Source organism: Protomyctophum bolini (assembly GCF_963924005.1).
Source record: "Protomyctophum bolini genome assembly, chromosome: 15".
NCBI lineage: Eukaryota > Metazoa > Chordata > Actinopteri > Myctophiformes > Myctophidae > Protomyctophum > Protomyctophum bolini.
Genome location: NC_137876.1, coordinates 26,572,502 through 26,587,403, shown reverse-complemented (window position 1 = coordinate 26,587,403; position 14,902 = coordinate 26,572,502). Strand labels below are relative to the sequence as shown.

The 14,902-nt window shown below is 41.1% G+C and overlaps 1 protein-coding gene and 1 long non-coding RNA gene across 5 annotated transcripts in view; both read right to left on the bottom strand.

Annotated features, from left to right (window-relative positions):
• Positions 1-14,902, bottom strand: part of klc1a (kinesin light chain 1a) — a 45,703-nt gene that overhangs the window by 7,004 nt on the left and 23,797 nt on the right. For 2 of the 4 annotated variants that reach the window (XM_080784395.1, XM_080784398.1), the window contains exons 9-13: positions 13,839-13,938; positions 12,320-12,372; positions 11,416-11,483; positions 10,519-10,627; positions 8,932-9,096 (exon numbers count right to left, since the gene is read on the bottom strand). In XM_080784395.1, the coding sequence (XP_080640521.1) occupies positions 8,932-9,096; positions 10,519-10,627; positions 11,416-11,483; positions 12,320-12,372; positions 13,839-13,938 (495 nt within the window). The remainder of the gene's footprint in view (positions 1-8,931; positions 9,097-10,518; positions 10,628-11,415; positions 11,484-12,319; positions 12,373-13,838; positions 13,939-14,902) is intronic. The other 2 variants (XM_080784397.1, XM_080784396.1) reach the window with 2 other exon arrangements.
• LOC308329892 lies at positions 4-8,919 on the bottom strand. The gene is made up of 3 exons (XR_013965423.1): positions 7,101-8,919; positions 796-7,053; positions 4-693 (listed from the first exon to the last, which is right to left on the bottom strand). It is a non-coding gene; the product is annotated as an uncharacterized lncRNA (long non-coding RNA).

Sequence of the window (14,902 nt, the reverse complement as noted above, 5' to 3'; positions counted from 1 at the left end):
AGGGAGATGCCACAGGGTTATACAAACACACCGACACACACGTGAATACCGTATACGGTATATTGAAGGAACACGTACACAAATATTTTATATACTCACACAACACACATACCGGTACACGAGTATACACGATTATATACGCATGCACCCTCAAATCTACACAAATAATTTATACTCACACAAACTCAAAAACAGTAAACATATATACTCAAACACTACACATGCTCAAATATACACAAACATAATACTCTCACCCAAATACAAACAGACATTCTCAATCTCCATACACTGAATAACACACAAAGGAAGGTGGTGCGTTAAAATATTATTGCCATTTGGGTTCAAATGAATCAAAGATTGTTTAACAGCTTAGCATCATTTACACTTCAGATAGATTAAATGCACCACCTTGCTTTTCATTGTAGTGCGCACACGCACATGTAAAATGCAGATATACTGTACGTAATTCGCACATTAAACTACCATGCATCAATATACTGTACTTCTAGAACAGTTCATATGAGGTTTTTGCATTTGTACAAAAGAACACAATTGCACCAATTGACGCAAAGGCTTAAAAATAATTAGTAATGATCACAGATTCCATGTTGACTGGAGAGTTCCATCTCGTGGAAAGAACAGTGGTTCTAATAAGACTAATTAAAACATGTGATTCACAGAATAATTCTCATACTCCATTATGTCACTGGTTCTTAAAGTGGGGTCCAGGGACCCAGAGAAAAGAGTTAACACTGTGGACTTTTAACGTGTAGATACACACACACACACACACACACACACGCACGCACCTAACATCTATAGAATGTTCTGACAGAAGGTTTAGCCATGGGTCATTGCCATCCAAAATAGTTTAGAAATGTGGAACGCAGCAAGGTGGTGTTTACATCCGACGTCATTATTCATCTTCAAATATTAAAACAATTCTGAGCTCAGGGCAGAAATTTAGAACTAGTTTGGGAAGTAAAAAAAGGCCATAAAACTATCCTGCTATTAAACTCATTGGTCCATATTCTAAGTAGTGTAAATGTCTTTCTTGGGTCATAATGCTATTTTATAAATATGTCATTGTCGAAGTCTGAGGAATAGGAGAAAAACGTGTGACAATGTCAATCAACATCAATCTACAGCTTAATTTATTCTTCACCATACCACTGTGTCACTCACTGAAAATAATATTTTCACATTTCTTTGACTTGAAAGTCTTTTCAGCGACTGACACATCCTATTATGATGTATAAATTAGGCCCGACCTTGAAGACCATCTGCTCTTCTTTGACCACCACAACATGGTCAGTAGAGCCAGACTGATATACCACTTTGACCATTATTTGACTTTTTTTTACAACATCGATATCAGCAATTATGCGCCCTGTGTCCAAATTAAATCCCCATTTTGGGCAGGTACTATCATGTAGGATGAACATTTTCACAGATTTTCCAAAATATCTGCTCTACAGGCTCATGATATGCGTTGAGCCTGTAGATAGGCTATTTTTGAACATTTCTGAATAGAATACTGAAGTCCTGACATCACTCCCACTACACCTGGGTCAAAGTCTAGTTATTCTTTGATTGCGTCATGTAAGAACTGTGTTCCAAAAATAAACAAATCACCCCGGCGATTTTGTAAGGTATGAGACGTGTCGTTTATGATACAGAGTTAAATTTGATAACATCTGTGTTTGGAGAAAAACAGTCAGTCATATCCATAATGACTCAAATCGCCAGGGTGATTTCATTATTTTTGGAACAGTTAAAACATAATCTACTTGCCTATTGGAATTCCAATAGAAAATATAACCTTGTGACCCTAGGGATAGTTCCCTCTAGCAGCAGTGATGTCATACTTCAGTGCTCTATGGTAGTTAAATAAAAAAGATAGAAACTTTAATCAAATCAAATGTTTTCCAAATGAATCTGAAAATCTAACTTTTTGACAACATATCAGTCAAAGCATGGGTAATCACTAATCAGTGGTCTAGGACTCTCTAAAATCAGCATTGAATCCAAAAGTGGGGAATCAGTCGGGCTCTAATGTTCAGAGAAGACATCGGGTAAGAACACAGAGAAAAAGAGAGGGAGCGACACATAAAGAGGACAGAGGCTGACGTGTGGGTGAGCAAAGAGTTATGTTTTTATTAGAAGTTAAGAAAGACAAAACCGTTAGATGCACAGAAACAGAAACACACACACACACACACACACACACACACACAGACACTGAGCCGATTAGTACGGAGCCATGAAGAGAGAAAGAGTATAAGCCATTAAGATTTCCAACAGATATGCACGGGGCAAGGCTTATCGCTCCGTATGACCTTCCCCGCATATTACGTCTATATACATTCATGTACAAGAGATGACCAGGCTCTATGCAGTGGAGTCAGTAGTTTGACCAGGCTCTATGCAGTGGAGTCAGTAAGAGATGACCAGGCTCTATGCAGTGGAGTCAGTAGTTTGGCCGGTTGTCACATTTCCATAGACTGTAGATGCCAATTTATTTTTATTCAGATCGTTAAAATATCAACACTAATAGAGATCCAAATAGACCGTTATTTCTACATCATTTCTTTGTCAAGGTTAAAACTGTAACGGGTCAGATCATTGATAATTGATGTTTGAGGAATGTAAATTAGAGGCCAATGTTTGCCATTGTTTAAATTTAAGCAAAGCTAAATGTTTGTCCCTAAATTCAGCCCACACCGTTTAAGAAAATTCTGTTTATGAAAAATTGCAACAGCTCTTAAGAAATTGCAACTGTTTTTCTTACGGTCCTAATTGCACCCACTGGCAAATAATTGGCTGAAATGTTTTCTGCGTTGCAACTTAATCTGACACCATAGTCAAAACAATCCCAAACCATGGGCACTGTAGTAAGATACAGCCTAGCTACACAGTGGAAATTCATTCAAGCTAGGTTTGGAATTTGTGACGCATAGAGTCTGTCATCATGGGTGTGCCCACTCGAGCATGACATAACATCGCCGTTGACATTATTATTTTTGTATTTATTCATGACATAATTTGCAAAAAGTTGACATGGAGTACAGAGTGTTGCATTAGTTCCTAAATAAAGACAACACAACTGTGCTCATCATGCAGATGAGTAAGTGTATATTTACAGAAGGTTCCACACCTGCGCCCTCCTATGAGTCACCAATACCTAGCAATTGTTGTAAATATGTTTTAAACTCTACAGTATTGACTAAACAGAGAGATGGATTCCACCCCAGAATGTAGAGAGAAAGAGACAAAGCCATAATGTGAGGAAGAGTGTATAAGGATAGTGTAGGAGAGGAAAATGTAACGTCTGATTTATACTTGGTTGCACATCGTGTCTCGCACTGAAAATAGCTGATCTACAAGCTCACAGCATGTTGCACTGCACCGTGCAATGAAGTATAAATCAGGCATAAGAAAACATCAAGCGTTGTTTTGAGAGTTTGAGACAAACACACACAAGCCACTTTCCCCTGGTCCCAATACCGCCTATAAGAGGGCAGAGTATCATAGCATACATAGCATACAGTGTTGAAACAAACAAGAGGGAGACCGAAAGGGAGGACATGTTGAAAGACAAAGATGGAAAAGTCTGGATTCAAGTCTGGATGCATATAAACCACCCCCCCCAGACACACACACACACACGCACCCCTCTAATTCCACAAATACACACAAATAATACAGTGCTTAGAAACACTGGGAGCGAAGTAACAACAGGTATTATATTTGGTTGACACACAGACAGGTCCTAATCTCTTTCTCTCTGAGCCTCCACCCCCATTTACAGAGAGTAGATTGGTGGTAGCTATAGTGGTAATAACCGTAGTTGTAGTAGTAGTAGTAGTAGTAGTAGTAGTAGAAGCAGTGGTTGCAGTAGTATGAGGCCTTGGTTAAGGAAGGTTCAACCCAATGTTGCCTGGCTGGCACGTAGAATCCCATCAGTTTGAGGAGAAAGAGAGAGAGAGAGGAAGAAAGAGAGAGAGATGGGGGGAGCACTGGAGGACAGGGGCAAGGCGGCCAGGTGAGTTGTCCATCATGCAGCAGACTAGTTTTTATTTAGAACCACAAAAAGGCATCTGGAGTTATGCCTGCTGGTCAGACAGACAGGGAGAGAACAAAGGGAGGAAGAAAGAAAGAAAGACAAACAGTTCAAAACAAAGACAGAAAATGACAGCCAAACACAGGCGGAGAAGGTGAAAGGGACAATTGAGGAAGAAGGAGGAAAGGAGAAAGTTACAACAAAGTGGTGCAAAGGGAAGAGGGGAAGACGGGAAGAAAAGAGAAGTATGGTCAAAAGGCATTCAGGTGAACAGCAGTGAAGCCAATCTTTCCTGTTTCAGATACAGTGTCTCTCCAACATCACAAACAGCTACAGCATCAATAACACCACAATGGAATGAAGAGAAAGGGGGCTCAGGGGGGTGACGTCAATGCAAGCACAGGCTGGGACGACATGAAAAGAAAAGAAAATCATCAACTGAACCTAGCACCCTAATCTGGAGCGAACGTTCAGCAAAAGTAGCAGATCTACATTAAAGCTCACAACCCATCACACTGTGACATGTTGTGAGCTTCTAGATATATATGTTATATAATGTTAGATAATCTTTCATCTCAAAGCACAATTTTTTTTTTAAGGTTTGAGATCAAAGTCTACATTTAGTCCAAATTGGGACAATGTTTTTAGAGACTGAATATAGAAAGCCTTATCTGTCCCCCGCTTCTGGGTACAGAGCCTTTTTCTGTGCCGATATAATGAAGGGAAGAGACAGCGTAATTGGATTCCACAAAATGTGCGGCAACAGGATAATTCATATTCTTGCACCTAATGGTGCAAGAATATGTGAGTAGTCATACCCACATATGCCATGATGCCACACGCGCATGTAAGTAAGTAAATTACTGCTTGCCAGAATGGGGCGGGGGTGCTTAACCTTATGGCATTTTATGTGCACTCTGCTGAATTTGTAGTTGCCGTTGGGGATACGTGCTAAAATACGTTGAGTGGGGGGTGAAACAGGGAGTAAGTCCGTAGAATTTGAACTGTGATAAATAACATATCATGTTTTCCAGATTTTGACCAAACCACCACAAAACCGGATTAATCGGATTAATTGAACAGATTTATTCTGTAATGCGCCTAAAAACGGTTCAGTGATCTCAGAAAGAGACTCATAGCAATAATACTTCAATGTAGAGCCAATGGGCTCTGGTTGTATCTTCTAATCTAGCCTACTTTGGTTCCTATAAGACAATAATATTTGTTCTATTTCCTGTGTGAGGCCCTTAGACAGTTTCCACAGACCAGTCGGCCTTGAGTCTCACTCAGTCAAGTTAGAATGCTCCCAAAAACCCAAATCACACTGAGACGATGACAGGAAAACACAAACAGAGGCAGGAGAGGGAAAATCAGAAGAGTGGGAAGATGGACTTGTCCACAAACACCTCATAATGTGATCTGTTGTACATGCACTGAATGAAATGTTAAAAATAAAAATGCGGGTTTGGCGAAAGGGCCTTTCTGTGTGGAGTTTGCATGTTCTCCCGTGTCCCCTAGGTACTAGGTACCCTCACCAAAAACATGCAGTAATCCTGTCCCCCATATATGGGAGGGTGTGTAGAGCCCAGGATCACATTAGATAATTGACACGGGTGAAAAATGGGTTACAAAATCGTGGGATAAAAATTATAAAGAATCTTTTTTTAATAAAATACATGTGGATGTTGTCCACGTCTGTCTGGTTCTATGCCGTTTAGTGGTATCTGTATATTTATTGTATCATGTATTCTATTCTAAAATTAAATGTTTCAGACAGTCTGCAAAAATCAACTAAACAATGGACTCATGACTACACTTCACCACTAGGGGGCGTTTCTGGACAGGAGAAGGCCTCTGTTGGAGAGACACTGTCTGTCTCTAAAGAACCATTGTTAGCAGCAATACGTCAACAACACGAAGCATGCGCACGCACACAGGAGTCAAGGGAGGATGCAGATAGTGACGGCTGGCTGCTGACAAGAAGCTGCAGTACAAAAACATGCAAAGCAAAAGCTTGATTTATGCTTTGTTATGCTCCAGTGTTGTGCGCCGGAAACAGAATGACAATTTTCAGCGCATGACACTGGCACGCAAATAACTATAAAATCAGGCTAAAGGCAAGTGTAGAGCAGCACAACATTGAGTCACTCATGTACATCAATCATGTGCCTCTCTGACAGCAACAACTGCATACAGGTCACACACATAGCAACATTCACATTTTGCACACACAACATAACACATGGAAAAGGAGAGGCATAAACTTATGCTGTGTTCACACGGGCAGATGCAAAGATACTGTCTACCATTCATTGTCAATGGAAGCCAGCGACACGAAGATGCAAAAAATGCATCCAACGTTTGTAGCTGCTGCAAAAGCTACAAAACCGCTGAGCTGGTTTCAACTTCAGATACAAAGCTACAAATAATATGCTGTGTAGCTGCGCGTCGTTTGCATCTGCCAGTGTGAACGCAGCGATACAGTTGAATGGACACAAATCACACAGGAATGAATGTGTCTCAGGGAGACACTGAAGGGGTACAGTACAGAGTACAGTACAGAGCCCATGTTGAGTCACAGAGAGGTTAGAGGACTGATGAGTCATAGCGGAGGAGTTGAGCATCATTTATACTTGAATTAATATAATTTAAAATGGATGCGCAGATTTTGTTTGCGACACACGTCTTTCTGCTATAAATCAGTTATTTTTCTTGAGGATGTATACATTTGCTGTTGTTAATCTACTGGTAGGATGGAGTGGCTGCAGGCAGAGGAGTGTGTTCCTGCATAAATCTTCTTGTTTTAGTGTGTGTAGGCGTCTGTGTGTGTGGCCGCTCTGCCACAGGAGCACTAGGACAGGCAGCCTCACAGGGAGGAGATGCTGACAGGCCAGGTACTGAATGGAAGCAGCCGTATGGGAAAAAAACTAAGTGAGCAGCCTACAGAGACCTACATCTACACGTTCTGTTAGTGAGCAGTCTACAGAGACCTACTGTACATCTACACACGTTCTGTTAGTGAGCAGCCTACAGATACCTACATCTACACATTCTGTTAGTGAGCAGCCTACAGAGACCTACATCTACACGTTCTGTTAGTGAACAGCCTACAGAGACCTACTGTACATCTACACACGTTCTGTTAGTGAGCAGCCTACAGATACCTACATCTACACATTCTGTTAGTGAGCAGCCTACAGATACCTACATCTACACATTCTGTTAGTGAGCAGCCTACAGAGACCTACATCTACACGTTCTGTTAGTGAACAGCCTACAGAGACCTACATCTACACGTTCTGTTAGTGAGCAGCCTACAGAGACCTACATCTACACATTCTTTTAGTGAGCAGCCTACAGAGACCAACATCTACACGTTCTGTTAGTGAACAGCCTACAGAGACCTACATCTACACGTTCTGTTAGTGAGCAGCCTACAGAGACCTACATCTACACATTCTGTTAGTGAGCAGCCTACAGAGACCAACATCTACACGTTCTGTTAGTGAACAGCCTACAGAGACCAACATCTACACGTTCTGTTAGTGAGCAGCCTACAGAGACCTACATCTACACGTTCTGTTAGTGAGCAGCCTACAGAGACCAACATCTACACGTTCTGTTAGTGAGCAGCCTACAGAGACCAACATCTACACGTTCTGTTAGTGAGCAGCCTACAGAGACCAACATCTACACGTTCTGTTAGTGAACAGCCTACAGAGACCAACATCTACACGTTCTGTTAGTGAAAGGAAACAGAGGCTGCAAGGAAGCGATATGTCTGCTAAACTTTGTCATTGGATGTGAAATTTGTGAACACAGCATTTTCTACATAAAATATTTATTCTTTGTGCTCAAAAGAGAAAACAAACAATAATATATACTGGATGTAGCTGAATGAGACAGTAGCCTAATAGAACTTGCCCAGTTTTAATATAAATATTACAATATATAGTGTGTGTGCGTGCATGTGCGCACGCGCAAAGGGTTCAGTTGAAATGACAGTGTTAGTCAAATTGGCACATATTGTCTGCTACTAACAAAGCAGTAAAGCAGTATGTAAATGCCATACTCTGCAATTGGTTCACAGATGTGAAACGGAGCCAAGTGAAGGCTTGCAGCTCTGCACGTTTGATGTTCATCAATGTCAACGTAAAGCATCAACCAGACTACGATTAGAAGTATGACATGCTGCATTAAATACATGCAAGCGTAGGAAGATATGAGAATTATGACAGTCAATCAACATTACGGATTGTACTGTAGTACAAGGAGATCTGTGATCATTTAACAGGTCAATAGCAGTAATTCAGTCAGCCAGTTGACTCGCTAGAATATAACGTTTGGTATCCTCCATGACAGAACTGCTGTATGAACATTTAATCAGCACATATTTAAGGCTCGAGCTAACGAAATAATTTGTAATCCATCGCATACCAGTGTTGCGTGGGAAAAAAAGCCCATCTGCAAACTCGCAATTAGGTGTTATGAGCTTGTACATTGGCCTTTTTTGCCTTGTGACACCGCAATGCGTGTGGTGAAATAGCAACCCACTCTCATATCTTGGTTTCTCGCATTTACACAAACTGTGGACTGCTCCATCAGTGGATGTGATAGTTACAGTTATACGACAATATCACTAACGTGTGTATCCTTTTTCCCCCTCAAGTGCTGTGTAGAGCTGAATTGAAGTAACGGTATGTGATATGAGGAGGGCTGTGTAGAGCTGAATTGAAGTAACGGTATGTGATATGAGGAGGGCTGTGTAGAGCTGAATTGAAGTAACGGTATGTGATATGAGGAGGGCTGTGTAGAGCTGAATTGAAGTAACGGTTTGTCATATGAGGAGGGCTGTGTACTGTACTCACCCCGTTCCACTCCACGCTCATACTCACTTCCTCCCCTCCGTCTGGGCCGCTCTCGTACTTCACCGTGTCGGAGAGAGTCAGGCTCTCGCGGCTGCGCTGCTTTTCACGCGCCTCCGGCTCGCTCAGGACCTCCGCCACGCGCTGCTTGTGCACGTTGTCCAGTCCCTGCGTGGCGTCAACGTTCACGGCGGGCGGTGCAGCAGGGCATCACACACGTGCAGATACAGGGACATGCACAGACACAGACACACACAGTATACAACGGACAGGAATAAGCACCAGTTCTGTTCAATACAAGAGAGCAGGCCATCGGCCTGCTGCTTGTGCCCTGTGCCCAGACCCTAACACACACAAATACACGTCGCATACACACACACACACACATAGACAGACAATGTACAGTAGATCGCAATGAGTACCAATTAAAGTAACCTGAAAATTGAAATAAGATAAACTTTTATTAAATTCACTGTACATTTCAATGTACAGTGAATGTATGAATAGATATGCATCTAGTCATACTATTAGAGTAGTAATTAGTAATACACGTTTCCACTGCGAGCAAAATAAATGCAAAACCAAACTGACGATATACACACACACACACACACACACACACACACACACACACACACACACACACACACACACCCTTGACTGTAAGGGACAGACATCTGTGGCTCTGAGAGGAGGTCGTAGTAGATAATATACTAAATATAAAACCCAATCGGTCCTTAAGGCACAGTAGTGGTCCATAATAATATTCACTAGCATTCCACTTCTGAGAGTAACAGTCTGGAAAGCAGGACCAGTCAGTACTGGTTTAAATAAACCTGGAACAGTGGCGCATGCACGCAGTTTCCTATGACCCTGGCTGAAGAATCAATTATTCAGGAAGGGAAAAATACAGCCAAGGGGCTGGACAGACGACTGTAAGACGGAATTAAAGCGTAGCAGTCTGAGAATCTCATATTCACTTAATGTACCTGGTTGGAATGATACAGAGACCTGGAGACTCAATACTACATCAAAATGAGGTTAATAATATTATAAGAACCCCACAAGGCCACAACGATCATTTATCAGCTTGTGTTCCAGTTCCAATTGTGTCTGGTGACTCTGGTCTGCTCAGTTCCTCTCCCGATTGGATAAAATTGGTATCCCGACCTGACAATGTATATTGTATTTACTAAAGGGCTAGCTAGAGAGACAGGGAGACCATGTTACTGAACCAAAACCCTATAGCAACGAGTGCTATGGGAATATAGAGCTATTTAACACTTATGTAAACAAATAAATATAAATTAAAGCACCTTTAAGCAGACTACGGTAATTAAAATGATGGGTAAACAGCAGTTACAGTCAGGTGGTACATTGCAAACCACTATCATCTCACTCATCTGACAAATTAATTCAAATGACATTCTCCATTAGTCATATACAGGTATATAGGTGCACACTGCACAGTGAAAACAACCCTCTCTGTCCATCCCTTTCACTTCAACATGAACAAGCAGGCAACATTCACCACCAAACCCCGACTAGGAATCCTGTGGTAAGACCAGTCGGTCTGCCCAGTGACCACACCTGTTTTCTGGAACGCATGGCAGCTTCCTCTAGTGTCTCCGCCGCTTCAAACTTGCCCTGCCGCCTATAGAGGGCGCCAAGGTTCTTCAGGGTGGTGGTTACGGTGGGGCTGGAACAGCAGAGGACAAGTAAAGTCAATATAATGCAGGAATGGTCAAATCCTAACTCTGAGAGTGTACAGATGGAACCTTACCGCTCCATTAGGTTCCATTTGTACAATCTGATTCAAATTAGTTAAATGAACACTGAGGATTATACTGTGTACTAGTATAATTAATGATCAGAAAAGGAGACCTGTCAATTAATAGTATATATATATACAGCAATAACAGTGGCGTCCATGTTTTCAATCAAACCGAACATCAGATGTTTTCAATACACGTTGTGTGTTGTACAGATGGGTTGGTTGGATGAATGAACTAATGCCTGAACACATTCAGTCATTTATGGATATTAGCTGACTGGCAAGCCCTGTACTGAAATATACAACAGAGCTGTACCCCACCATGACCAGGGGTGCTGGAAGTTAATATTATAATATTAGATGAGAACATAAAACAGGAGGACATTAAGGACATTCTATTACTGTATAACAAGTAGCCATCTTTAAAAAATGAAATACCGGTAGTCCTAGGAGTGGTGAAATAAACAAAATGTCACCAGTGATTTGCAGCCAGGCCTGAGGAGAGATATTGTAATACATACCAAACGACATGAGAGAAGGAATAATCATACTAGATTAAATTAGTTTATTGCTTACTGCCACACTAGCAGAACCGGTGAATTGCTTTGAAATTGGCTTGAGGATATCTTAAACAAGATCAAATAATAACACCAAAACAACACACGCTGTAATGGAATGTAATAAATATTGTGTTATTAGATGAAAACGCTCACCTGTCTACTTTACAGGCCTTGTACCAGCCTCCATACTCTCCAAAAGGTGACCCATCCTTCTGTTTTCCCTGTTAGACAAGGAGCATCATTACAAACATGACTAATTCCCCCTTTTTTCTCTTCTAATTCCATTTCTTGTCAATCTTTCAACACTTTTGAAATTCTGCTGCGTTGTATCTAATGACTAATGAGTTGAGAGACCAACCAAGTCAAATGGCCTTGTTTCATGCAAATGCAAAAGACCTTCTGATTGTGGTAAGAAATTAACACCACCAAATTCTCCACTTAAATCCAGCCGAGGACCATGGACCCAGTTTATGCAATGACTCACAAGGAGAAAGCAAATGAGTCCATTTCAAGCTGTGGGAAGTTTAATACCATCAAAGATGACATGAAAGGGCATTTAGTTGAGGGATTATAGCCGGGTCATGATTCCCTATCCACAAGTCAAACTAACCCCATAAGCCTTTTAAAAACTGTGACCGTGAACCGACTGCTAGCCGGGAGAGATGGGTACTTGACTCGCTGCACCAGCAGCACTGAGATGCTGATAATAAGAGCAGAGATCTGCTAATCTAAGGCTTTAGAGAAAACTAACACTGCTTTATATCAGTCGATATGGTGACTGCTGAGAATAATATACACTTAATTTTCTCAGAATTACGACCGTGACCAGAATGACACTGGGTCTGGGATATTAAGTTGGCAGGTTTGTTTTGGAGGATCGTAGCAGCCAAATGTTTGGATGGATCAATTGAACCGACTCAGTTTTGTGAAGTGTTATGCAAATAAAGTTATGACATGAGTCCAAGCTGAGCAAAGCACCCAATTCCAGTCTCTGTACCCACCCTCCTGCTCCACTATAATGTATTTCAATGGGCATTCGCGTGTAATGTGCATTCACCTTGCTCTGCTCCTCTCTCTCTTCAGCATGCATCCAGATTGGTTTGTTCTCATCTGAAAGAGAGAGGGACAGGGAGAGTTGGTTTTCACACATGAACATGCACAGGCCAAATTGATAGTGAAAGACTGCTTCTTTCAATAACCATATTCTATTCAACAATATGAAAATGTCATAATTATGTGCATATTGTTTAATACAATTACAGTATTAGATTCACGATTTTCTGTGAAAGTAACATCCTCCCACTTAACCTCCCAACATTCCCCTCCTTGCTCATAAAAAAACTAAATAAATAAATCATATTGCTTAGCCATCTATAACAAAGAAATTATACAGTATGAGTCAAGTCTGCTAGTACCAGAGAGCATCTGTAACAAACAGAGGTTTGGATAAATCTTTGATTAACTAGCTCACTAGTTCTCAAAGAGCTCACTGGTTCTAGTGGGTCCCCAGCTAAATAATCTGAAATGAAGGTCCACGGCCGCATGGAAATGTTTTATAATCACTGATCTAGCTAAACTAGTTCAAACGGATCATATGATTTAGCTTAGCCTCAAACTGGAAGAAGATGAATTTATTGCATTTAATGCATCATTCCACCATTTATTTGACAAAATGATACCCAGTTCACTCTTCGAACCGGTCAGAACCTGCCTAATAGAGCAGGGGAGTCACTCACTGGTGATCAAATGAAAAAATATGAAACAAATTGGGCCTTTTCAGTAACTGCAAGAAACCGGTCAATGCCAAGGTGTTGAATATTAGCAAATGTACAAATCTGGAGATACCTAAACAGACCAGAGTGCTGAAGGTAGCATGTCGAGCATAATAATTGTGCAAGCTAGCAAAAAGGCCATCAACATAAAGGTCACAGAGGCTGCATAGGCCTGGTCTGCACCAGGTGGCAAATCCTGAATCAATCTTGGCTGGTTCAAAGAGTTCATTGTTACAAATTTCTGCTAGAGGCAAAGAAATTCTGCTGAACTGTTTTTCTGAACTGTGCAAATCTCATAATGATAGTCTGCCAAAGGACTGACAGCTTGAAGCCCAAAAGGTCACTTTTGTTTACAAGACCATCTCCTCCTCTACCGACTATGTAGTGAGCAAAGTGAAAACTTTGCACTGTACATCAACCTGCAGTGGGCCTAGGAATGCATGTTTACAACTTCCTCACATAATCCACAGCTTGTGTGTAAGTGGGTGTTTTAGTGTGTGCTTTTCTAAGAGGGTATTTTGTCTGTATGTGTGTGTGTAGTTATATTGTGTGTGTGTGTGTGTGTGTGTGTGTGTGTGTGTGTGTGTGTGTGTGTGTGTGTGTGTGTGTGTGTGTGTGTAAAAGCGGGAATTTTATGTGGATGTATGTGATAATGAGTATCTTGTCTATGCTGTACTGTTTGTGTGTGAGCGTGGCATTTTGTGTGTGGAGCAGATGGTATTAGGAGTTGAGAGGGGACCACTGAGGACAAGGACAGCCCACCCACTCTGTGTATGCATGTTTTTGTGTGTGTGTGTGTCTTACCGTCTACAGAGCCAAACTCCCTCTCATGTGCGCGGGTCAGTATCTCTTTGTACAGAGTCTCTGCCTGTTTGAACTTCCCTTGCTTCAGGTAACACGACGCCTGGCAGAACAACAGAGCAGCATTTAAACTCATTGAGCGCCAACAGCCCCATCTAGTAGTGTAACAACAATCTGCTGTGTAACATGTCCCGGGAATGTAATTTAATCCACGCAAAACATACTTTCTGTAAACTAGGATCATATCGTTTATAGAAATGAGCGGAAAATCAGCTTGTTTTAGTCTTAAAAGAAGAATCCGAGATATTAGCGTCCCCATAGTCAGCATAAGCATTTCCGTTATTTTCATTTTTTTGTGTTAGTGTTTTGTGTTGTGTTATGAGCGCATACAGGACACAATTGATTATCGTAATCAATTTATATTAAAATAGTTATCCAAAAGCGATCTCGGCGCCCGGGGCCTTTGGAAAACAGGCGTCAAAAGGCGATAAGAGTTAAACCACTTTAAAAAAATAAATAAATTGCTGTAAGCTCACAACACATCGTGACATGCTGTGAGCTTGTACATGTTTCAACATTTTCACCTTTAACATGCCTAAAACAGTGGCGTCAGGTTGAGAGCGTGGCCATTCATTAACTTACATTCATTTCAAGTACAGCATGGCACCAATGTCGACCTACAGTACACTTATATATTATACACCTGCTTTGACGTTATTTTCAGAGGGGTTACCTAATCATCTACTTGTGTTGTGGTTTACAGAATGTATAGCCCTATACATTCTAATGCTACCATACGGAGATAAACTCCTGATGTACACTCTTTTTAGGCATTTCATCCAAAAAGTGTGTTTGGTACAAAGAGTCTGTAATATTTAATTAATTTTGTATCCCATGGTGAGACCCAAAGAAAGTGTCCACCTTGTGTGGCCCTTACATTTTTGATTGTTCTACATATACTATATTCTCTTCTCCATTCTATTCATACAGTAGGTGCTGTAGTTCAACAGGTAGATAAGATAGAATCCTGTATTGTATTGTACTCTGTTCTTTAATGTCATTGCATA